Here is a 25,445-nt window from a genome sequence, read left to right on the forward strand (position 1 = left end):
AATCCCTGAAACTTAATTGCATTTTTCCGGCCCTTCGTCTTTTGGTTTTATTTCAGTTGTCATTAGCGGTATCGCAAAATTATAGAGGGATTTCTTCTCCAGCAGGCTTCTGAGATTAAAGTTGGCAAATTTTCCTTCGGGCCCTCAACAAGATACTTTCTTCAGTAATGCAAGTTTATTGCTACCTACCATTTCAGGATCTATACTGCGTATCATCTTACGCATTATTTTTGTGACCGGTTTATATGCCAAAAACTGGCGCACAAACATAAATATGTAGGTGTCTATGCCCACTCCCGTATGGCCTTTGGTCCTTGACCACTTCATTCTATTGAAGGTTTCAGCATTGTACGCAACGCCAGAAATCGTATACTCTTATTGTAAATCCATTCCAGGAAGTCCTGATATATTTCACATTCCTATGCGCTTGCGCACCGCAACTGCCCACGAGTAGAAGCCAATTCATGAGCATACATGTCTGAGCACATGCGACATCTGACCATAGAAGTTATTTTTTTCCGTCAACCACAACCAACTGATCATCAACATCAGATTGTGGTGACTGGGTTCCTCCAGAATTCTTTTGTTTCAGCCTTATGTTCTTTGTATAGACGAACCAAAGTTGCGCTTTCAAGTATGACTGCACATGCATACGATATCCGTCTATGGCATTTTGGGGACAACGTAGAAAAAGTTTAAATCAACAATTCTCATATGCCCGTCGGTTCACGTTACATAATGAGGTACTTGTAATTGTGAGAACCGCATTTGGTTTGTCCGTAGAAATGTGAAAAATGTTTCACATATTTCGCGTTATATGGATTGGCTTCATCGTAAGGCACCACCTAGCCTCATCTTTTATTCACTTAGAGCTTGATTCCCTGGTAGGATTGCTGCGCAGCTTGCGATCAGATTTATCCGTATTGATTATAGTCTGGTCGAATTTTTTCTGGTCGTTCTCCTGCTAAACAACCTGTCGCCATTAGCATCACTTTTGGAATTTTGGGGAAATCGACCATGGCTGGACTAGCCAAAGCGTTTCTGGGAAGTCGTATTGTGTTTTAAGCGTATATGACATCCATTCTTGATATGGTTTAAGATAGAAAATCCAGCTTCTAGGTAGAAGTCAGTTACGAGAGAATTGATTGTGATTCTTTGGACGCCAAAATTACCTGCAATATCAAGACGGTGATTTAGCATGGAGCATTTTCAAGCTGGCTCGCATTAATGACTTACTGGACATCTTCAAAAAGATGCACGTTATGTTTCTTATAGCGAATAAACAATTCGATCATTGAAAAGTCAGACAAGAAATCCGAATTCTAGGGTGATCCAACTCGCATCATTGTACTTCTGACCAAGGTTTGTCTCCCTTCTGTTTCCAAGGTTTCCGGAAATCGCAGCGAAGTTGTGGAATACTGACCAATGTCCGATTGAGAAAATGATCCGCAGCGCACCATCCATCCTCCTGGTGGGTTGTTTTATTGAAACAATTTGTAGCATTTTTGTCTCGCGTATTTGATATACTTAAGTAATGTTCTTCTGGCACTCCCGGGGTGACATGCCGTGAATTAGCAAAGATATTGTTGTCCAACATGTGGTATGACAAGTGACAATTAGCCACTTGCATATTTCGCAGGCAGTGCAGCAGAATGCTAAATAATTATTGTGTACAGCGAACAATCAGTTTGCGAAATATTGGTTCGAACTTTTTGTCTGCTTACTGGGGTTTCTACGGCGAAACCATTCATGACTAAATAAATGTTGCCACATACAATTTACACACGTAAAGTCTAAATACGGCTACCTGTCTCATTACACCCTGGTCCGCCATAAGAAACTATAAATATTTTATTTCAGCTCGGATTTTCTTCATGATAGCTATGAGAACACAGATACTATTTGTTGCGCTCATGCATCCACGAGCGATATCAAGGGTGTTTGCTGAAATCTACACAGGTTTGCAGAAGATGCCAGACATTCAAGTTTTTCTGACTTCACTAAGTTGATGGATTGATCACGTTGGGTGCATAATCGCAGGGTTATTCCTCAATTTCATCATCCTGTGAGAGAATGTGGTCAAACCCAACCGCTTTCGCCTAAATTCTGATGTGTACTAATGTATAATGGTCTTGATGAGTGCCACTGAGAGCGAAATTGTGATTTTTCCCTTCTTTCTGGCATTGTCGCTTAAAATTAAAGGTTGCGAAGACCTGGATTCTTTACTAGCATGGTGTAGACGCGGTCATAGACTTAGTAGCTGACTGCCGAGAAGTGCAGAGTCCTGAACTGTCCATAAGAGTGATACAAAAATGAAGGACTGATTAAACAGTTGTTTTATTAGCTCTGCTTACTAAAGTAGCCTAGTTTGCGACGGCGGCCGCGAATTCGCCTCGCCCTGCATGAGCTATTCTGCTGCACAAATACGGGCTTTCCATTCCATTTCAGCTCGTTTTGGACGTCCATGTTACGGAATGTGGCATTCGGAATACACCTGAACATGGGGTTTGTCGACTTAGTTCCTTCTGATGATTGGCAATGTTTTCTCAATATCCCTCTTTCCCTGAGCGTTACTAAAAGTTATTGAAAATATCAGAATACAGGACAAGAGAGCTGATGTGCTTGTTCATTCAAGGCGACTAACAGTAGGTACTGATCAGTCGTCATGTTTTGCCCGGATATCTTGTGAATATTTGCCCGAAGGACGTTGTGCCTCGAGAAGTCCTTCCAGGTCTACTTTCGTCTAATCCTAGCAAAACCAGAGACGCATTTTAGACTCAGATTAATGCATGGGTACATCGTTTATGCATACAATAAACTATTCTACAGGTGGCAACCATATAAAGTACCCTTATGCAAATTTTCTAATGTTTTTTTCTCATTGCAATCGGTTGGGGACCACTGAGAGACCTGTAGAGACACCACACCAGCATGTAGTAGATATTCTCCCCCCGAAGAACGCGAAAACTGCTCCTTTTTCCAGTAACCTTGTTACCCATTGCTAGTATGTACCACATGTTGTCATCCGTTGTTGACCTCTTGTTGACCCGTTGGCCAAGTACGGAAGTTAGCTTGCAAACGATTCGTCGCCAATGGACGAGACCTATTCAGGGTATATTTCGGTACATTGCTTGTGTGCCTACACTATTCAAAGAATACCTGATATCTGCCGATGTCCAGGGCAAAATGTATGAATCAGTTTCATACTCTCAGTGGTCCGGCTGCGTTGTTCGTTGCACAGAATTTTTAATTTCGCCCTCAATTCGTCCACTGGATGATTTTCTTCGAAGGAACCCTCTCTCTTCTGATTGGTTGGTTTGCGATCTTTGTTGCGTTGTGGACTAACATCCTCGAAATAGATTGCTTGCCTTATCGTGTCAAATGCTTCGCAGTTTTCATTTTTTTTCACAGTTTGTCCTGTTCTTTGCTTGTACTGATTCGTGGACAGACTCTTCTTAAATCTTGTTTAATGTGGTTTTCGTAATCGGCGATTTACATGCGTTATTGCGGTCAACTAGACATCTTCCTTGTTTGGTAGTGCTTCACTTTTTGTTTAATTTCGTCATTTGGTTGATTGATGATTGGCTCGTTGAATTTTTACTCAGTTGTTTGTTCCGTCCTTATCTTTTGGTTTCTGGTACAGTTTAAGACTTTGTAGCTAGAGGAGGTTTTTTGTGCTCCATGGCTGATAATTTGAGTCGATTTTGACGCTTGTTTATTCCATTCCCGATGGACTACCAAAATTTTATGGATACGCACTTTATATCCTTGATTTCATATCGTGTTTTCCAGTCAAATCTGTGTCCTTCCTCGTTTTCTCGCTGAAATACTAGAGGAAACCGAACATTTGTAGGGAGTTTGCCTTCATGAATTCTAGTAGAAAAATTAGCAACTTTATGAGTAGAGTTCTGTCGGTAAAACTTACTTCTTGCTTGTCTTACTTAGTGCACGTAGCAATCCTTAAATGGCATCTTTTATAGAACAATGATCCCTATAATTGTATCCATTTATCTCTTGATTTCGGTGATGCTGCCATCAAGGTTTCTGGTAGTTTACGGGCCATCTTTTCATCGTGCTCTCCCAACAACCTTGCGGTCGCTTCGGAAATGCACTTTTTGTAATGCGAGGAATAAGGGAAGTGATGCATTACAGAGCGCAAACGGGCCAACAGTATCACCAGGAAGCTACCATGTATCTAACCAAACACATCGAGAGATAGCACATGCCTCTGTAGAATTGTATGAACACAGAGGTGTGAGGAATATGTATCCACCTAACCACAAACGGTTGATTTCTCCTGGATTGGTAATGGAACGTCCAAGCTCCGCAAATAAATCAACGGCCATCTGATCAACAATCAATAAACTAACTCAGACTACCAGGTTTCTGACGTTTCTGTAACCGACGAACCCCAATAAATTGTACTGTGTAAAACTATAGTTTCGGGAAATTTCGTGATCTGGCAATCCCTACTTAATAATCGTCAATCGTACATTCACGTAGCTGGATAAGATAATGTGCCAAATTGTCATATTCACCATTTCTGCAAAGCAACTCAGCTGGAGGACAACCTCCACCGGATTAGCTCTCGAATGGCAGAGTGTCTCCAGGCTTTACAACATTCACCCTATGGTGACTGCCCTCAGCTGAGTACACGTCCAAGTCATCGTCGTCACGGTGTGGATAAAGAGCTAAGGCGACAAACAGCTGGATCGCTACTCCATCAGCTGTTGAAAAGGAGTTGTACATTGGCGAGCCAACTTGATGCAATTGTACAAAATCTGAGGCAGCTGTGATCCAGCGAATTGAGATCCCTGGTGTGTGGTCGATGGCTGGTCGCTGAGCTGAGGAGTCTGACTGCAAATGCTTCATCATCAGTGCGTTGTTGGAAAACTGGTTGAGGCATAGTGGTGCATCAGTGACCCACTGACGCATCGCTAATCTTCACTCCTACCCTAACAACGCACTGACGACATCACCCCGATTGGTGACGGAACGCCTGAAATCAAACTACCAAGTTTGACGAACAAGCAAACACCTGTAAAGCCTGTAAAAGTAGAAGCACCTTTAATTGCAAAGATGTTTTTCTGGCACACTAAGTGGTTGCAAGCTATTAGACACGGAAGTAAAAACCTCATTCACCCAAAATTTTGAAAAAGTCAACATCTCCAAGCGTCTTCCTAAGCTTTCCTCAGCGTTGTTTGGACACTAAATAACAAAGAACAAACACTGTTAAAGGCTCTGATTATTTCATATCAGCCTTCGGTCAACTGCGGGAACAGTGATTTTAACAACTTGACCTGAGCCAGCCTCACGTTTCATTATTAATATACACCGTTATTCCTGAGGTACAAACACTTCTCTTCCGCAGTGTTTGCTCATAAACAGAAACAGAGGTGTAGCATCCTGCATGCAAGTTTGACGAGCATACTGAACGTTTATCATTTGACATAATCCATTTCAAACGGGGCTATCTCTCTAATGCTGAAAACGAGAGACTCAGCTGACGATCAGTTAAGTTACCGGTCAACATTATCTTAACATGCGGATGACTGTTTGTGTCCACATATGTCCAAAACTGTTTAAGCGGACAGTAAGATTGATGAAAGTTCAGATATCAGGTCCACGTAAGGAATAGGAGAAAGAGAGAACGCCCTACTGAGTTATCTCAGACTTTTTGTCGACTTCGGGGTTAGTATCATTTGCAGAAGACTAGTTTCTTCTTACCGGCTGTAGTAGCGCTTATGCTGATTTGCTTTGGATTTCACCTCATACTGGAGGTGATCGTGAGAAGAATTTGCTTTAGAAAAAATAAGACTTGAGAGCACCTAGACAAGTATCCGCTTATGCTACCCGAACTCTATGACCTTCATGCATCGACGCTAAATACCTGACTCCCGCGCTGACAGTTGAAATTATTCACCTACGGGGGCTAAAATGCATGTTACTTCGTAACTGAAAGGCAAGGTGAACAGTGCAAAGGTCCAAAAGTCTGACTTGAGGTTGGAATCAATCTACGCCGAAAGACCAAAAAGCACCATCCAGCTGTTTTATCCCCACTGGAAATCTTAAGTGAGAAACGTACAAATGCCGAAGGAAATGTGGGCACCGATATTCCGGTTGGAGTTCAAATACTATGCCGCAGGATCAAGTGTCATTAGTGGTGTTAAGACCTTTTTGTGAGACGGGATGCAGTACCGCCCATCCTCCAAACAAAAAATTTACGTCACTTCATCCTGTTCATGCGGAGATTTCAAAAAAAGGACAACCAAGTGGATTGTGGGCGATCTTCCAATTTTTATCAAATGAGACAGAAGTACGGTTAGGCAGAACCCATATGAATATCAGCAAAACAGTATTGCTGTAGGCCAACAGGTTTAGATATTTGGTCGGAAATGAAGAAAGTGGCGGTTTATACGCCGAGAATTATATGAGAACTGTTCTGGTGGTATGGTCAGATATCTTTTTAATATTTACGCTGAACTCCAAGAGTTTCATTCGAAATTTAATACGCTTGTGTTTAAAGCGGTTGTCTTTTTGGATGGGTGGAACTAGTTTGAAGTAAGGAGTTTAGTGGATTATTAGGTAGCAGTTTTTTATCCAGAACTAATCAGAAGCGCACTGTACGTGCATATGATGATCCAATACACTTTAATAACATCGTATTTACTAAGCTGAGGGTTAAGCAAGTAGCTATTGACTATGAATACAAACATATGAAGTGAAATGAAATTTAATAAAACTTATCTTTTTGACGGGAAACCATACCCCTTCCACTGAAAAAAATAAAGACACTAATGCTGTCCCCTAAAGATATATTATAACGTCATCATCGTTGAAATTATAGATTCTGTTTTTGATTCATTCTGTACATTTTCTCACTTCCAGACAAAATACGACTTCACTGTTCTGCAGGTCCCACCCCGGGCTAAAGACAAGAGGCCTGTTGCACCAATGAAACACGTAAAGGTACGCATGGCGTTAGAAGACTGTCCCTTCTATGATGTTCCCCAACTAAAAGTGACCTGTAACCAGTTGGCTCTCTAGAATAATGTTGATCTGAATTTACCAAATGGCTCCCACCACAGTTCCCAATATTCCAGCACATTGCCTAACCGGTTGATCCATTTGGTACCAGCAGGTGATTGTTGGTATTTTAGCCTTTTCATTTTGAAACGAATGATAAATTTCAGTTTGACTATTGGTTTGTTCTACACTTAACAATTGCAGCTGATGGTAAAACTGAAGCGGGAAGAACTTCTAATACATCCGTTGTGCACGGCCTACCTAGATGTGAAGTGGTGAGTACTGTTTCCAGTCGGTCTTAAAACGTAGCCCCGATGTAATCACTGAATGATGAATTACACGTTAATAATGACTCACAGAAATTGGTTAGCGGAGGGAAGGGTTTTAGTTTTGGCACAGCGTTTAGCTTTATGGACGGCAAAGTTGAAATCTCCTTTGGGAGGATGGAGTTTCACTAATCATAGCGTGGACCAGTCGCCTGAACATTTGAATGCAGACATCTGTATAGAGCATTTCTGAACACAGAGCTTAGGCCAATACATGCCTATGCCAATAACTTTAACGGTTTCCGAAATCCCGAATCTGCTCAGTTTTCAGTTCCTTTTAGCGATCCTTTTCCAATGATCAAGGCATCCGCACTACCTTGACCTAATGTCCTTTTGTCAGCAAACATACTGTAAACTAAACAGTCGACCTTGAACAACATGTGGCGGAATGCGCTCAGACAGTCATCTCGATGTTTCACGCAAACGAGTGACGAAAGCAGCTAGTAAACTGGCTGAATCGAAGGTCTTCCAAAAGTGTTAAGCTGTTTAAAGACTTGGTACAACCTTCAAAATAACTCTCGGTGTAGTCTCGTCACCACTGATCATCACTATTCATCCTCCTATCAGACAGCATACGAAGGACAGTCTTTCCTGTCAGATTACCCCTGTGTGCGCTTAGCATATCCTATACTCCTATCGAGACAGATGTATTTGTCCAGCCTAAAAACGGATATTTGGATACATTCAGGCGGTTCTTCGTGAGGACCAGCAACATTCCATCAACAGTTGGATTTTAGCTCACATGCTCTCTGTATATAAAACTACAATGGGCTTTAAACATATTAGTTATACTGGACCTTGTTTCGGTTTTCCGACTGTCTGTGTTTTACATGTTCTGGCCATATGAAGAGGTACCTGAACGATTACCGTAGCTTACTTTCAAGAGTGTAATTTTTTCTAAACTAAAATTCATTTCAGTAAACTCATGTCACCGAAACCAACCGTCGACATACGATTAAATATCCATATTGTCCATTCAAATATTTATTTACCACAAGCATTTACAGTATATTTTCGACAATCCCGCAAAACACAGCAAAGCTCTATTCGAAAACTCGAAAAAGATGTAAATTTGAGTATCGTGCACCACACAAGCAAGCCTAATTCTAACACAAAAGTAGCCGGGAGGGGTACATGTAGTTCATTGACTGAGAGGACAAAACCCGTCGACGAGTAAAACCCGAATCTACATTTTTGGAAAGTGTAGCGTTGAGAGTACCAGCCACACATCCATTCCAATAGAATGTGAAATCCTTGATCCTTGTAATGAGGTGGATACTAATTTGTCGAACGACACTAACCTGTTACAGCAGTTGCAAATCAGTCCCATCTCCTTTTGATCCACAGGAATACCTATGGTCGATGGATCCAGTTCTTGGTCACTTTGTACTATCTAAGTTTGAGCATATCGATCACCTGGTTGGCACTGAGACAAATGCCACTGTCGGTGAATTACGACAATCCACAGACATCGTACTGTGTGGATAAGGCGAGTTTTATGGTTCTGGTATACATCACTTAATGCAGTGATTTTTCCAGGCACTTTACTACCATTATATTCCTTCAATAATGTTCCGGAAAAAATTCTAGAAGTTCCGCCAACTTAGGTGTTTTGAACTTCAATTGATGCGTTTCTTTTAGTCCGCTACCGGTTTCAGAAAGCTATTTAATCAGATTTCTCTGCTGGTATAATGCTTGTTCAAGCACCTGCCGTATGCTGTTAAGTACCAATTCATTTGACCAACGCAAGATTTGGAATAGTTAAGTATCTTTTAGGACCACACAGTGAAAAACTGGCTTTCTCAAATTGAAATATAGTCATTGTATGAACCTTACTCTTCGCCGATGATGGAAGAGAGGTGGAATCAGAGGATAAAACGTTAAACGGTCGGCAAACAGCAGAGGCAGCAGCGTTGATGTAAAATTTCCAGATCGAGAGTCCCACGGGTCCTTTGGATCACTTCGTACTCGCAATTCACGGCAGAGATAGCAATGACTATTGAAAGGTAAACAAGTGCACTTGAGATTACCACGCATGACGCGGTGGATAACGAACTACATCACGCTATTTTGTTGACTGCGTTAGCCTGTCACAGTACTTTTTTCAACAAAGCGTTTGTCACATTCAAGCCTATTATTCCAAGCTTGTACCACTTATTTGGCATGCAGCTTAATATAAATTCAAAAAATCATCTGAGAACATATATCGTCAACGGCATGAATATGCGATGGTGGCAGTAAGGCCATCAGGCATTGCGCCATGATACCAAGATCCTTTTGTTTGACCATAATTGTGGGGTGAACATATACATAGAATATGTGACTAAAGACAGAAATAGGACAGAATTATTGGGTGGCGCACATCTCCGTTGATGGATATTCTGCTATACATTTGATTGCAGAGTATTAAGCTAGTGGAATGATCATGTCATCCTCCACACATTCGTAAGTTATTAAACAAGCTGGATAGCGATCCAAAGCCGCAGGTTGGTTCTCACAGAAAGGAACCAAAAGCCGATCTCGGTGCAGTTCGCGTGAAACCATAGAGGAGTCGTACATGCTACTGCCCACACGGATCATTTATAATCGCTGACTTTGGGAAGAAGTCGCTTCGATACGAGGGAAGAATGACTGTTGTTGATGTGGCTTTACCAATGGATTTCGCCCTAACAACAATCTATTCTGAAAGCCTGTTTACCTCTTTATTGCGGGGCATACTTTAATGCGGTCGATCTTCTCAGATAATGGAGTGCAGTAATATTTATTAAGTGGTCTGTTCGAAAGTGATGATAACATTACCTAATCGATCCAGCAACTTTGTTGTGCTCATCCTTGCTTCCGACACGTTCTACTCTGTAGCTTTATGTTCAGCGGAGCAATTCAGCTATGAACAGAATCATTTTGGTCATGATACTTATATGCAATGGACTTCACGTACTGATCAAATCAGTGGAATTATTTTCACAGGTGAGCTCCGGTTTTCTGCACTGTCTACGATTGTTGAAACTAGTATCGCTTTGATTTGTGCAGTATCTTTTAGAACAAGCTTTTGGTGTCATCAAACAGCTTGGAAATTCCCTCTTTTACGGAAACTATTTATCAAAGTGCCTCATAAGGAAGGATTGCAGAAGGGAAGTCACACCTATTTTTGTTGCTGCAAAGATCACCCACTTGATGACCATGCATTCACGTGAATATCACGCACTGCAGTCACACTCGGGTGACAATCTGGTTTGGCTCCCAGCATCAGACACCAAATGCGGAATAGAGCTAAGACTTCGACACTCGCGTTGACAGTGAAATTGACCTTCAGTCATCACTGGTCCCGGTGACAGTCAAATGCTAAATGGGACATCATGCATCACGAGTGGTTTTCATAACAACGATTTGCTTTTGGCAACGCGCATTGCACTCCAAAAGAAAGGAGCGGTTTTTTGTTTCGTGATTTCCTTTTCTTGTGCGCCTGAGATTCGTCTCATAACATGCCCCCTTATCCTTTCGCGTCTGAAGACAGACCTATTACAGCAGGCATGAACATTGCTTTTATTAATAAAACCGTGTTCCTTGTTTATTGCTTTCAAAAAGTATGCCACTAATAATGTGCAAGTATATTAGTAGCCAAGATAAAAGATTTCCATAGTCATCAACAACCATTAACAAAACCCTCCAACGGTCACCAAACAGGTTGCTTGGGATTTTTTCACATTTCATCCTGCAAATGAAGATAATCTGTTGTGGAAAGCTCAACAGTTGTTAATACGCATTACCAACAACCCCAAAGTTTTTCATGGTCAGTGCAACTTGTATCTGAGAGTCCGTCATTCAACGAGCCTGTCAAGATATGACGAGGTGATGTGTATCCCGTGATTGAAGAATGAGTGGTGCTCTATTCTAAGTGCGAGCAAATCACACTGCTGATCTGCCACTGGTGGCCCAACGGTTGAGTTCTGAAACTACTAGCCGGGAAGTTGCGGATTCGAAACTCCCTGGAGTTTAAGGAGACGCACACCACTGATAATTTCCAGTAAAGACAAGACAGATGTACAATGCTTCTTAGATTTTCAGCCTTTATTGGCCTCACTCACAGGACGAAATTTTCATCGGATTTTACCACACATTGCCACAATACTAACGAAATTATCTGGTTAGTGTAACAAATCCGACGCACTTCTTATGCATCTTCGTCATTCGAAAAATCCCTTCCAAAATTTCATCCACTACTGCAGTGTTAACTGATTGCAATATATGGTTCGTCGGAGCAAGATCGCTAGGTGGTTAGAATTCGAATCTATTGACCGGAAGGTCCGTGGTTCAAACCCGATTTCTGTTTCTCGGCTTCCTCTGTCTAGGCTTGGGCAACCCAGCCCTCGTGCTTTCTTCTGGTTGCATGTCAGTTAGGCACCGAAAGGGTGCTATAGCTGAACGATGATATGATTTGTCTGGTGCACGACCAATTACTGAAAGAAGATTCAGCCTAATTCACTCAACAAGTTATTTATGCACCACAGTGTTGTAGTGCACCATTTAAAACTAGGTTGACCCACTGCAGAGAACAAAACTAAATGATTGACCAACCATGAAAATCGATAAACTCAACATTCGACTGCTGCCGTCCCCCCAATGGAACTCCGTTACCAAGGTATCTTATGAATGACCGTATGTCAAGGAGTCTAATGCGCACCTAATGCGCGGAAGGCTGCACTTGGAATGTGCACCTTTGAGAAGTTCGAAAAATTTACAAGTTTCTGGAGTTTGATAAAAGGTAGTATATATCTGAGGTCAGAAAATTATAAATACGTATTTAAACTGATAGCCAGATGCATTTGTTGTGATCTCCCTTGAAAGACCAGTGTGATGAGGCCAAGAAGTTAGCCCCACTTTCATAGCAAATTGGGAAGGTATTATACTTTGAAAAATCTGTATATTGATAGAGTTTTGTTGTCGATCGAGAACACGCACCATCGATCAATAAAATACCTCTAAAACAAACTTCCTCATCCTCCTTAGCAATTGTTTGTTTCACTAAATACACACAAACCCATGCATACTTCGTTTTGTTCCCCGTCAACATCCAACTCTGGCTTATGCACTTCGCTAGGGTCTTCAGCAGAGACTTCCAGTATGATACCTAGACACACGGAAGGATGTGAAATCCTTTCCCCCTATCTATTCAGTGTAGAAACAAGACAAAACCTATCACTCAGAAGGTGGCCGAAAACTTACTAGCAGCTCACAACCGGTTTCGTCTTTGTTGGGCCCACCAGTCAGGCACAGTTCCCGCGTTTCCATCACCCGATTTTTACTTGAATAATATATCGTGTACAACTGGTAATATACACTAATTTGTAAATCAGGTTGGCGTTAATAGAAGACTCAACCACATCCCAACTGGATCTCTTGCGTATCATTCTTCTGTTAACACCAATTTAATCATTGCCTATTGAGCACAGTTTGATGTTCTGTGAAGACGTGAGGTTGACTGAAACTCGGGGATTGCCCCTATTTGAGTAGTTTAAAAAAAGACGAAACCGGTCGTGGACAACCGAAGATTTTTCAGCAACCTTCTGAGTAATGCTTTGCATCGAAAAAAATTATGTACTAACATATATCTCGAAAAACCTAAACACAGGGAGGCGTTTGCGCATTACATTCTGTTGAAAATAGCACATAAAAGAGTGGTTCAGCTGCACCTAATTAAGCCTCTCGTTAACACAAAGTCAGTTTGCAGAGCCATGAATTTTGCCAAGACCTACGCATCTTTCGAACCCCGAAAATTGACGTCTTTTCATTGTGTGTCCGAATAAGTTAGTTTCGAATACCTCTTCTATGAGAAGTTCTACAGAATGACGTTAACAAAAAAAACGACAGTTTTCAGGGTCTCAGTTACGATGGACCCAAATTCGTTTCACCCGGACTAGGATCATTACACCCAATAGATGGTGTAATCTTTCTCTATATTAGTCTTTACCATCTAATGCAGCAGAGGATATGCTGTCAAATAATGGCTGCCCGAAAACCAGCATGTTCTCCCAGGAAGACGGCTGATGTCAGTCATCTGCCGAAAATGATTGGCTAGTTATTATATTGTTACTGCTCTTTGGTGGCTATCAAGCACCCGTTTCCTGCATTCCGCAAGACAGTTATTGTCAAAATGACTAGGTGACCTAGCCTCATAAACCCAGTCTTCACAAATGCATCAGCCGACTCCAACCGGCGCCGGACACAAACAAGTTTCGCCGTATTGATGAAACCACGGTATTCCCGACCAGTAATGACAATGCGCTAGTTGACTGAGGCTCAAGAGCAAACAACCTTTGTTTACGGTACATGCAGTTTACCTCAGCGGCGACAGCAACCAATGTGTAACGTCCGAGGAATTTGTTTGGTGCTGTTTCTGAATGGTACAAGTGGTCTGTTTTATTTCTATCACAAGGTTGTGAACATCCAAAGCTAAAAATTCTCAATATAGACAACGTGATAACCAAACAAAAAATAGACATCACTTGAATAAGCCTGAAAACCTTATCGACTGCATAGTTGTTCTACGTATTTATCACTTCATGGCGTGGTCGCCATTGCATTTTGGGCTTTTGCTTACATTGCATTCCAGAGAAAAATGTTGTATTACATAAATTAGGTACACTCTCCGAATTACACACTCATTTACATACCAGTTTGGTTTTGGCGGGAGACTCATCTAGAGCCCAACTGGATATCTTCTCAAAACCAAATTGCTATGCAACTGAGTGCATTTCGCCAATTTCGTGTAATTTGGGTTCAAGTAGAACATAAGGCCGACGGAAACCAGGGGACTGTGCCTACCTGAAGAGCCCCAAGAAGGTTGAGCCCGGTCGTGCGCTGTCGAAGGACTTTCGTCAACCTTATGAATAGTGCATTACACCTTTAAAAAATTAGAGTGTCACTGTGATGTCCGTCTGTGTGGATGAGCCAGTGCTAAGGGGGAAAGGGGTTCCGTGAACTTTGGTCAGGTTAGGATTTCCACCTTTTTTGCCAATGATTTTACGTTTATTAAAAACTCACCCCGTCACGTGTCAACTCGTCTTATCTAAGACCTCTCTCCATACGCTCGCCAGATCTACACCCTCGATTCTATTCACACTGTGAGGCTTGGTGATTCCACTACCTCGACCATCAGCAGCTGTGAATCACAGTCCCGTCTTGAAACTTCTACGTTCTTTGGACATGTTCTAAGTCTTGTGCCTAACCCATGTCCCGCCATCACCGAGTCTTTGAAGATAACTTGGTATTAGTCCGCATTTCTCAGTGATGTGTTTATCTTTCTCACATGCTGGCCAATTATGTAGTGTAATTGCCTGGTTGTCTGTCCTCTAAAAACCCTAGTGCAATCGCACGCATTCTCTAGTCCTTGTAACAGGGAACGCCAGTCGATTGTAGACTATGTTGAGCAGTATTCGAATAAGCTCAAGTGGTCCTGCATTACACTGGGTGATTTCTGTGACAATCCACTCCTCACTAGGCCTTGAGAGCTTTTTAAGTGTTGTCTGCTCAAACTCACTATTTATTCGAATCTGTTGGTAACCTCAGTTTGAGCTGCTGTCCTGTTGATCTCTTCTGTGCATAACGCTGTGACACGACCAAATAATATTGGGGCAATACTAGTGAAACGTTACTCAGCCGTAAATCTACCGACAAACTTTTCCGTAAATCGCGACCTGTCAATCAACTGAGTGATCAAGCTTTACTGGATGTTTCCCTTTTTTAGTCGGCCGAAAGGGAAGAAAGTCCCACCTTTTGCTGGGTCGCTGGAATAGAATAAAACTTTCAATATGAACGTTTCAATCTAAAAGATTTCAATGCTAATGAAGAACTGACCGTGTTCCCAATTCAGTCCAGAATATTGTTATCCTGAACCTAAAGATAGGATAATTCCAAATTGGAGCTATAGGGTCTACTTGCATGCATACTCAATTTGCACATGGATCCGCAGCTTACGCGTTTCTAGTTCTTGAAAATCAAACAATTACGATTACTTTTTATCCGGTCACGGCCTAGCGATAAGCTCAGCATACAACCTTACATACAGCACGAAATTATCGCACCTGCTAAAGACTTAATGGTTTTACCAGGTCACACAAATTTGATGCACAGCGCACATTGCGAATACACAAAAATTTAGGCGGTCAGCTGATTAACAAGTTGGAATAAGAGTTTCTTAGCTTACCAGTCAATCGGGTTGGATGGTTATTCAAAGTTGAATGGGTTGAGTCACTACTACCTGTTTGAACTAAGATGGTGGGACATTCGACTGGACTAGCACTTAGAATGAAGGTGCAATCGTGTGATCGATCGTTGACCAGATTTTCAGACGTCAATGGATGAGACATGTAGAGGAAATTCGTGATTTTCATTATGTTATCACTGTCGTGAAAATCAGAGATATGCATCAGATTTCTTGGTTCGTTGGTCGAATGGACCGACAGATACGGTACGCTGGGACGTATTGCTTCACTTGACCAATCTTTGTCACGCAAAAGGACAGTCACCCAAAGCTATTGCTTAATGAACCAAGTATGCGTTGCACACTCAGTTCAAGCTTACAACAGTTCCCCTTCGTTCACCCTATCTTCGAAGAAGAGAAGCGCAATGGAGGTCAAGCAATGGCAGACCCAGATATATAACCTGCCAACAAACTTTGAGCAGCCTAAGGGATCGTGGTCTTATCACAGCAGTTTTCCTAATAAGATCTTTACAATATGGAAACGTACTAGTATGTCATTAGTAGCATCTGCGTTTGTTAGCTCTCAACGATCCCTCACTGCCGACTTATCCAGTGTCCTGCTGTGCAGTAATGTATTGAAATGATGAGAGATACCTATACGATCATCTACCCATGCACCAGCGTGAATATCCACAGAACACTGTGATTCACCCAAGCAGTCGGGGCCGGCGTGACGGAAGCAGCTAATTTTCCTCGACATAACCATCCAAGTAATTTCGTGCATTTGGATGACACCAGTCGAGCAGCAAGTTGTGACACTTCCGTTATGCTGACAAAGTTGTGTAAAGAATATCCTTCCGTAGGAGCGTGTAGATGAGTATCTGACCCCATTACTGACATAACAAGACGAGCAACTCATAACAAGTCGAGCAATAAGTATTATTCCTTAACCCTCTACACCACACACTTGTAGTATAAGACTAGCCACAAATTGGTTTGAGGCAGTTACCCGACGGACGACTACCTCGCTAGCTGGCTATGAAAATGCAGGTGAAGAGTCTCGCGTGAATATATCCCAAAAATAGCTGTCACTGTGAGTAGTAATAAAGAGACAACTATATTGAGATCTTAGTTTCAAAACAAGCAGATTACCAGTGGCCACATCCGAAATGCCGAAAAATAGACTTATTATAGATCAGTTGTGCATATTAAGGCTATTTCAGCCACTGTGGAGTTACAATTCCATGGCGGTGTGGTACCCTTGAAAATCAGTAGCATATGCTTTTTGAGTTCATACAATCTTGAAATGTCCTATTTCTGATCGCACTGATTAGTTTTATCTTTGGAATTTTTTAATCAATGCAGCGATGGGAGTTCTTCAAAGACTGGGCCAACTGTTTGCTTACCATTTTTCAACTTCTCGTCGGATTGAGTGCACTGCTAAATCTTTTGGAACACAGAACTCCCCACGGGGCCGCTCTGACTTTGGTAGTCATGTTTATCTCTTGGTTCAACTTACTGCTGCAGCTGCTGCGGTACGTTTTTGACTTCAAGTGCAAGTGAAAAATACCTTCAAAACATATACCTGGTCCAAAGTTTGAGTAAACGAGTTCCTAGCGATGATTCTTTATTTTAATGAGGACAGTCCAATCAAAGCAACCCGAAAAAAAACAGAGCATTACATGAAGCATTCGACCCACGTCTCCGCGTGATGATTGGGACATCGTGGTCAGGTGGTATAATGTTGAACTAACAACGGAAAGCCGCGGGCTCGAATCATTTTAGAGGCTTGTGGTACGTGCACTGCTGATTAGACACAATTAAAATGAGGCGGCTGTGCAGCACTTCCTAAATTTCCAACTTGGACGACAAGATCTCTGTTGAACCCAAAGACAGGACAGGTGACAGAACCGGACTGAGTTTCGATGAAGTAAACGACCAGAATCCAAATAAATCTGGCTTGCAAGAACTTCACTCGTGTCTTTCGGGTGATAGTAAGATGTCCTAAAACGTTTGATTGACCTGAGGTACCTTCAGGTTTTTAGTGCGAGTTAGTTGATATTTTTAGACCACAAGCATGATCAACGTCTCGGGACATCGCACAGCTATATTAATCGAAAAAGCATTGACTGGTATCTCCATGGCGAATTACCAAAGCGTTTTCCTTTGAGCAGAACGGTGGCATTTAAAGTCATCTTAACGGTCCTTCTGATGTATACCTGCGGTTTCATTCATTTCCTTCGAGGAGTGTTCCACTAATCCTTTGCAACTTACGAGTTTTAGATGGTTTTGTTATTTAGCTCGATGTCAGCAGGCACCCTTGAGTCTCTTGAGTTATGAACAATGTCCAGTAAGTCCACTCGCCTGGTGTTGGGGTTTATCGCTGAACGGGATGAGAATCGATAGAACTGCCCAATTTATTAGACTAACGACGAATGCACTACTGACATTCTAATGAGTATTATTCTTGGATTAGGTCGTTTATGATGCAAGCTTGGTTCCGGACAACTCAGATAACTCTCATTTGATCAGCATGCCAAAACACCGCCTGCCGATACGAGTGTTGTTTTCTGTGCCTCCTTCAGAATGGCGAAAACCGCGCAGTGGACAACGTTTGAGTTGGCATAAGGGTGTGAAAGAGATTACAAGAGTCTGCGTGTTGTTGGTGTCGTAAGCTTTCTAGGATGGAGTCATCGTGACCTCGACCGCGCTTGGCCTTAGTCATTGTAAGAAATGGCAGCTGATCAATATCAGTGGCGTTCGTGTTGACAGTTTCTTTCTAGACTTTCTGATTGGGCGCTTAGTGGTGTATGCACCTCAGAATGTTTGATAGAGGCTACCAATAGGTACCCTCCCTCTCCAATCCTTTTTCTGTACTTTTCACTCTAGGGCGTTAAATGTAGACAGATAAACCTTATGGTTTTATGGCAGTGCAGCATCAGTGTCAACACTGATGTCGCTGTCTTCGGTGATAATAATATTAACCATTAGTAGCTATTGTGACGAGTAGATTTAATTTGAATATGCGAATAATTTTACTACTCTGGAGGATTTCCGTTCGCACACCCCCTCTTGCATACTTGTTTTTCATTCCCTTATTCTCAGGTACCAGTCTATCGGAATATTTGTGATCATGTTTTTGCAAGTAAGCACGACTATCATGAAATCAGCCTCCGTTTTGAGCATACTGTTTTTCGCTTTCGCGGTAACGTTCCACAAGCTTCTAACTCTCCCAGAAGAACAGGTGAGTGACGGTTGACTGTAGTGGATAGCAAAATCATCTTTTTTCAAACTGGAGTGATTTTTATCCTATTAGCTTATTTTTCGTGAAGAAAAGCTGAGTTTTACCCATACTCATTTCATATTTACCATAGGTATCGGATTGTTTAAACTTTTTGACCACATTTTATGTCCCCGAAACATATGCATGTGACTGTGCAGTCGTCATATGAGGAGGGAGGGTTGGCAAAGTTCATTGCCTGAAAAACCCTTAAGACTAAATCTGTTTGATGCATATATATATATATATATATATTGAATGACAAGATTGTACGAATCGGTTTCCTAAAAGACTGCCGCCTCTTACACAAACACTTGACCGATGGTGATCCTGATGGGCTGCAGCCCACTCTTTGGAGTCAAACCAATCCCATTCAGCTATGATTTGGGTCATGAGAACTTTTGCAAAATTTGGAAATAATATCTTGAACTTCCCTAGGTCAGCGGTGTTGCATCGTTTCCTTTGAGTAGACTGAATGCACTGCTCTTCGCTACTAGTATGCTGAAAAGTAACTAGCAACCGGTCAAAGTGATTTGCTATTCATTTACTCCCAGTAATGTCATTATTTTTTAATAGCTGTGAGATCCACAAAATCTGCAACCATACAGCCACCATTTTAGTGGTCATCCTCCAGGAGTAAGGCAGTTATACGGGTTGGCCTACACAGAGTGCTGTTTCTTTTATTTGAACCCGTCAGCGATGCAGACTGTACTGGGCTTTAATATTCATCTACTAGATGGGCGAGGCGAGCAGGTTATCACTGCTTATTAGCAAAAATTAATTCACCAGGGTTACTGTACTTGAAGGAAAGATCTTGTTCACTTCCCTACCCCTGCTGAGGATTCTCACAGCCAGCAACATCTAGTGAAAAGAAAAATTGAACCCATTCGTATGAGTCGACTGCAGTTTTGCATGCAAGTGCCGCCTACTGAAGAAAGTCACATACATGTGTTGATCGTATAAAGTTTTCCCAGAATCTGGGAACGGTAAATGTACACTGGATGTCAGTCACACATATTGTTTCTTGTCCCTTAGTCATGTGGTGAAGCAGTGCAGTCAAGTGTATGCCGTACGTGATCTCTGTTCTAGGAATTCGACGAATCCCCGCAATTCTTGAAAAACCGTCTAGCCTATTGCTTCCTCGGATTCGAACATTTGAACCACTCGACAACGAATCGTCCGGATGTGGATCTGTCAATGAAAGTCTACGCAAATATGGGACTTGCACTCTTCCAGACGTTAATGATGATGGTTGGTGAATATGAACACACAGAGGTCATCACAAAACCGTACTTGGACACTCAAGCTTCGACCATTTACATTCCCGAACTAACCTTCCCGTTTTTCGCATTGTTCGTGTTCCTGGTGCCGATCTCTTTGATGAATTTGATGGTAAGCCCAGAAAGCAATCAAGCACTTCGTCTATCTTTTTGTGCAATTGGTCGTCAGCAGGGAACAAAGTCTTCAGTGAGGAAAAGACGTAAAAAGACTAATGACACCGGTAGAAATAGCTTAACCGCGCAGTCAGAGACGCTCCTGTATGAAACCTATCACCCTCGATGTGTAACGAACCATTTCCGAACTAACTGAACAGGTCATCACCTCCAGTGCTTGAATGTGGCTCCCACGCCTACCGCTTTCCGGTGAGTGAAACTGTAGCAGCTGAAATCAATGTACCCATGGTACATGATTTATGGTTGATAAATTAAGAGGTTCAGAATGCAGAGACACAGCTTACGGATATCCCCTCTGGAAAATTTCGAAACTATTGGTAAAATACTAGATATGGTTAGTGGTCGACCGAAAGTTCACACCGCTTATACTACTTTGCGACATATGTGCAAGGTTAAGTAAAGTATGTTTCCAGTAATCAGTCGGCTCTGGCACCAAAATCTCGATAAATGAACCGCAACATTTAGATCAAATCCCCTATGCCGTTCTGGGTTGTATGTATCATGGGAACATAGTGAATATCTTTTACTTTGGTCATTCAAATCAAGTGAAGTTTTATACGGTTCGTATTCATTAGGCAGTGTATTTGATGCCGGTGTCTCCGTCAATGATACGATATGTACTCAGTTAGTTGATCTTAAAACAAACACCTGGCCGTAGACCCGACTATCCTACTTATGGGTGATGGATGGGTACTTGGTTGACTTGGGCGAGATGGCCCAAGTGGTTAGAGCGCAATTTACTGACCGGAATGTCTTTGTTCAGCAAAACAGCAGGCAAAATAAACCATTCCCATCCATGTTCCGTGCACCGAATCATGCTGCGACCATTTTAACAAATCTATGACAGGTTCAGCAAGGCGGGTTCTCAGAGAACCTTCTGTGGAACACAAATGAATATTAGCCCGTTTATCATAAGTAATCACCGGGTGGCAGCCGAAATTCAGATGGTGACGTGAGTCCGTTGTCTTCATGTTGACGGCTACCCCGTGTTGACTGTAAGTTGCCTTCGATTTTGAATTCAAGTCAGGTGAAACTTTCCTATAAGCATATGGTTACTACTTTCCGAATCGTAAAAATTCAACCACCATTTCTTCAGCCTGGGTGCCACTAGGTTGACTGGCAAGAATGGATTGTAACTCTGGAACAATAAAGATTTTCCTCGCTGACTGGTGCCATAAATGTATTTCGGTGTGTGAAAAAGGTCCTGCTCATTTGGACAGTAAATCGATTAGTCCTGGTCGTGCCCTGACCATTTCGGAAAGAGGCGGCGCAATTAAATGCCTAGACGACCGCAAGCAGTTTTCCCTGCATCATGCTTTTGTCGCCAGGAAACGTCTGAAAGACGACTTTGTCAAGAAAGTCGTTCTGTTCGTCGGCGACGCATACCCAAAACATCATGGTTAACCTCAGATAAGTTTTCTGTAATGCTTTGCTCTGGAAGCACACAATTCTGGTAGATTAAGCTAAGAAAGCTTCCCCGCAGTCTACACTACGGTATCGGGTGAGGAAATCTGTTCAAAACTTGCGATAAGTCTTGTAGTAAACTGTTTTTCCAATAAAAGTGTTTCCTGTGGCCAAAAGTGCGGACTACTCGCCCACTTATCCGGGCGGTTAATATGGTGTTATTCGAATGAATAGCATGATGATAGACAAGGATTTATCAAAAACTGGAATATGACACTCTTCTAAAGATTCAGGTTTACTATGAGAGAGACTGCAGCGAATAGATATGAGCGGTGTGAACATAATGGTTGTCGGAAACTTCAAAGACCTTCGTGATGGGCAGCAGAAAAGACGCAGCTGCTACAACTACAAAGTCCCGACCGCAGTAGCAATGGGTACTGAGCAGGCTGGTAGACCAGTTAGCCAGCGGGAGATTTGTTGCAGCATAACCTCCTTTAACAATTGGTTTTCTTGGTTTACAAGATGGACGGTCTCATAAGTTGTTGACTGGACGTACTTTGGACTGGATGGACAACTTCCTTAAAGGACCCTTTTTGCCCCAGATGTGCGAATTTTATCACTGGAATGATGAATAAAGTATCAAATGGCTGAAATTTGACCGGAGGTTTGGATAGTTTCGACAAAACCACTCCGGAAAAAAGATCGACTTTAATCAGTGACCAAGAGAAGCTACTACCATTTGGTGTGGAAATCTAATTGTGTTTAGCCGGAAGCTCAATCACCAAGTTAAGCAGAACTGATTATCTCAGTTGATCACCCATTCCTGATGCTGTCTAATAATCTTGACAACAGATCCTAACGTACAAAGCGGTGACCTCATGCCCCGTTTGCATAACACAGAACCACACTAGGTATCTTGGAACATGAGCACAACGGCGGTAGGTCCAGTTACTTCGAGCTATTGACAAGCTGAACTGTTCGGTGTTGATAATTTAATCGTTAAGTCTGTTGTGCTGACCCGGATCCCTAGATTACTGTATTCTGAGAAGGAACATTTTCTTGTTCGCCACAGGCAAACTGCAAAAGATGTGGTAAATTCTACCCATAATCGTACGATCACCCGGAACCTGTGTCCAATTAATTCATGCACCAAACAACGCATGCTGACTGTGCAAAACTGACTCTTGGTGAAACAATTGGGTTTGCTGTGGCTTTGACAAGGGAAACTTACATTCACCACTCTCTCCCAATTAGGTGACTTTTGCTTACTGGAAGGTCATTCTTCCAAGTTGTGCAAACTGGTGGACCATAGTTGTAAGTCAGTTTTTAAGCCGTGTTATTTGCCAAGTTGCATTCCCTTAAAAAACCCCATAGACAGATGCTATGAACCTGATTATGACTGCTCGGCAGTGGAAGGTGGGTAGCATTTATCTTGTGCCAGTCTTTGGGTCTGAAAAATTCAAGGTGTCTTAAAAAAATATCGTGCAAACTCTGTAATCTCCGGACTCCAAACACCAAGCAATCTCGGCGCGGAATTCACCCATATCGATACGGATGAAAACACTGGATAGTATAACTGTCAATAAAATTTCGGAAAATATGAAGATTATACTACGGAGATACATCAGGTGTTTGCCATCCAATGATCTTAATCAAAGAGACCTAAATAAACCCTTAACTATAGGAATCACAAACGACTGACTGTTTTTTTCCAAATTTTTATGATTTCCGTGATGGTAGAATCATGGCTCTGTCCTCCACAAATAGAAGACTCCACCTAAACGTGAGTATTTAAGCAGATACAGTGGGCTGTCTCCAGTTTTTCATTTTATTCTGTGCTAGCCCCACTGACAAATGACGCATATCTGGTTCGTATGTATGCAGTTTTGCTGGAGACCGCAGACGCATACTACGTATCCACCTACACAGCTACACAAGTCCTCTCCAAACAAGGCGGAGCAATAAAACTTCACAGAAGTAACACTTCCCTGAGAATGCGCAAAAACTCTGAATTATACCTCTTTGCTTCAGGATTCCCCTGAGTCAAGTGGCGAATGCGTAAAGATGGCGAACGAGCGACTGTAGGTACGAAGAGATCAACAGTCACCTGATCTACTACCAACTAATGCACCGGAGCTCCCAATATTCCAACACTACCAAAAATGACAGCTGTCTGATACAAGAAGACTTGGGTTTCTGGTTAAAAGAAGCTAGCCAACTGATTTCAGGAATATGGCCGCGATCTCAACCAGTTTATGGTGCTGAGTAGTGTCAGTCGGGGATATAGGGAAATAATTGCTGATAGACCAAAAGTAGCTGATTGGCAGTCAAAGCGGAGATGGCTCAGTGGTTAGAGCACGAATTTACCAACCGGAAGGTTCGTGGTTCGAGCTCGACCTCTATATTTCGACTTCTGTCTAGGCTTGGGCGGCCTGACTATATCCCAGCCCTCGTGCTTCCGTCGGGTGGCGTGATAGCTGGGCACAGGAAGGTTGTTAAAGCTGAAAGATTTCTTCACTGCCAATCCATATTTTTTTACCTGACCACTCACGGCCAGTTCTGTTTGATCGACTACTCTAGGTTGGCGACAAAACTGGCCGCTGACTCATGCCCTTCGAATCCGCCGCCGGTTATTCTCTGGTTGAACGACCTTTTAGAGGTACATGTGGGTCATATAGTCTGTGTGAATCCCTGTAGATTGCCATGTGTACTGCTTCGGGGAAAGCGAATATAGATCAAATTCAGAAATCCAATAGGATCTGATTCCAGAAATTGTCTCATAAAAGCTATGTAAATGTGGTGGGAAAATTCAAGGCTGATCAAATGTTTTTATCTAAGGTGGCTTATCCTACAGCAGGCACATGTTCAGATAGCTTTTATGACAGTAGATATATGATGTTCCATTTGTTTTATCAACTTTACAATCCTAACGATTTTCCAAAGAGCCAGAATATCTCCTGTTTTCTTCTGTACTTTCCAACCAGATTGGACTAGCAGTCGGTGACATTGACAAAGTTCGTCGTTCTGCCACACAGCAGCTAATTGCCCAACAAGTCTACTGGCTAGAAACTCTTGAAGCCCGATGTCCCATGTGGTTGTATCGACGTATCTACGTACCATTCTGGATCAGAAGACCGGCAGCCACCATAAAAAAGCGGGTGAGTTTTTTGACACCACGTTACCTGTTTTGTCCAACACACCAGATCCTTGCAATTGAAAAGCATTACTTTGTAGTGGTTTGATTACACCAGCAACGCGTTAAAAGCTGGTGAACTTAAACCACGTGATCCATATTGTGGCGACGGGCGATACAATGGAAGAATGATATTATTTGATTCGCGACTAAACTGACCAAATCCAATACAGTGAAGCTATCGCATAAACATTTCCACTCGCTTTATACATAAAACATACATATCGTCAATCTCACCAGGGTGGAAGCTTGTAAAACTTGGTTAATTTAAGTTCAGTCTTGTTGTACCTATTCTCATTTCTCTGTGTTCATGCTAATTGGCACGGGGCAACTCTAGTTTCAAAGCTATCTAAACGTGCGTTCATACAACTATTTTACTTGACTGACAGATGGTGATACTGGTGGGGCATCGTCAGACGATATTCTAGTTTAAAGTTGTCTCTTATAGAAATCTTCAGAAGCTGAAGCTATGGTTTCAAAATCAGACCTGTGCATCTCCAAAGGAGAGTCTAAGTTTAAAAAACATGTTTAGCCTATGAACTGCAATCTACTAATAAATATT

General features: G+C 42.1%; 2 protein-coding genes across 2 annotated transcripts in view; both read left to right on the forward strand.

The window, feature by feature from the left end:
- Window positions 1-11,584, forward strand: part of T265_10897 (hypothetical protein) — a gene marked incomplete at both ends in the record, with an annotated part of 50,025 nt that extends 38,441 nt beyond the window's left edge. The window contains 5 exons of the mRNA XM_009177408.1: window positions 1,363-1,471; window positions 6,889-6,969; window positions 7,231-7,301; window positions 8,700-8,799; window positions 11,579-11,584. Coding sequence (XP_009175672.1) covers window positions 1,363-1,471; window positions 6,889-6,969; window positions 7,231-7,301; window positions 8,700-8,799; window positions 11,579-11,584 — 367 coding nt within the window. The remainder of the gene's footprint in view (window positions 1-1,362; window positions 1,472-6,888; window positions 6,970-7,230; window positions 7,302-8,699; window positions 8,800-11,578) is intronic.
- Window positions 11,585-11,597: 13 nt separating this feature from the next.
- The window catches only part of T265_10898 (hypothetical protein), a gene marked incomplete at both ends in the record, with an annotated part of 15,458 nt that continues 1,610 nt past the window's right edge, over window positions 11,598-25,445 (forward strand). The window contains 6 exons of the mRNA XM_009177409.1: window positions 11,598-11,745; window positions 16,918-17,087; window positions 18,029-18,222; window positions 18,658-18,796; window positions 19,922-20,224; window positions 24,675-24,848. Coding sequence (XP_009175673.1) covers window positions 11,598-11,745; window positions 16,918-17,087; window positions 18,029-18,222; window positions 18,658-18,796; window positions 19,922-20,224; window positions 24,675-24,848 — 1,128 coding nt within the window. The remainder of the gene's footprint in view (window positions 11,746-16,917; window positions 17,088-18,028; window positions 18,223-18,657; window positions 18,797-19,921; window positions 20,225-24,674; window positions 24,849-25,445) is intronic.

The sequence above is a fragment of the Opisthorchis viverrini genome (genome assembly GCF_000715545.1).
Source record: "Opisthorchis viverrini unplaced genomic scaffold opera_v5_418, whole genome shotgun sequence".
NCBI classification, from domain to species: Eukaryota; Metazoa; Platyhelminthes; class Trematoda; order Opisthorchiida; family Opisthorchiidae; genus Opisthorchis; species Opisthorchis viverrini.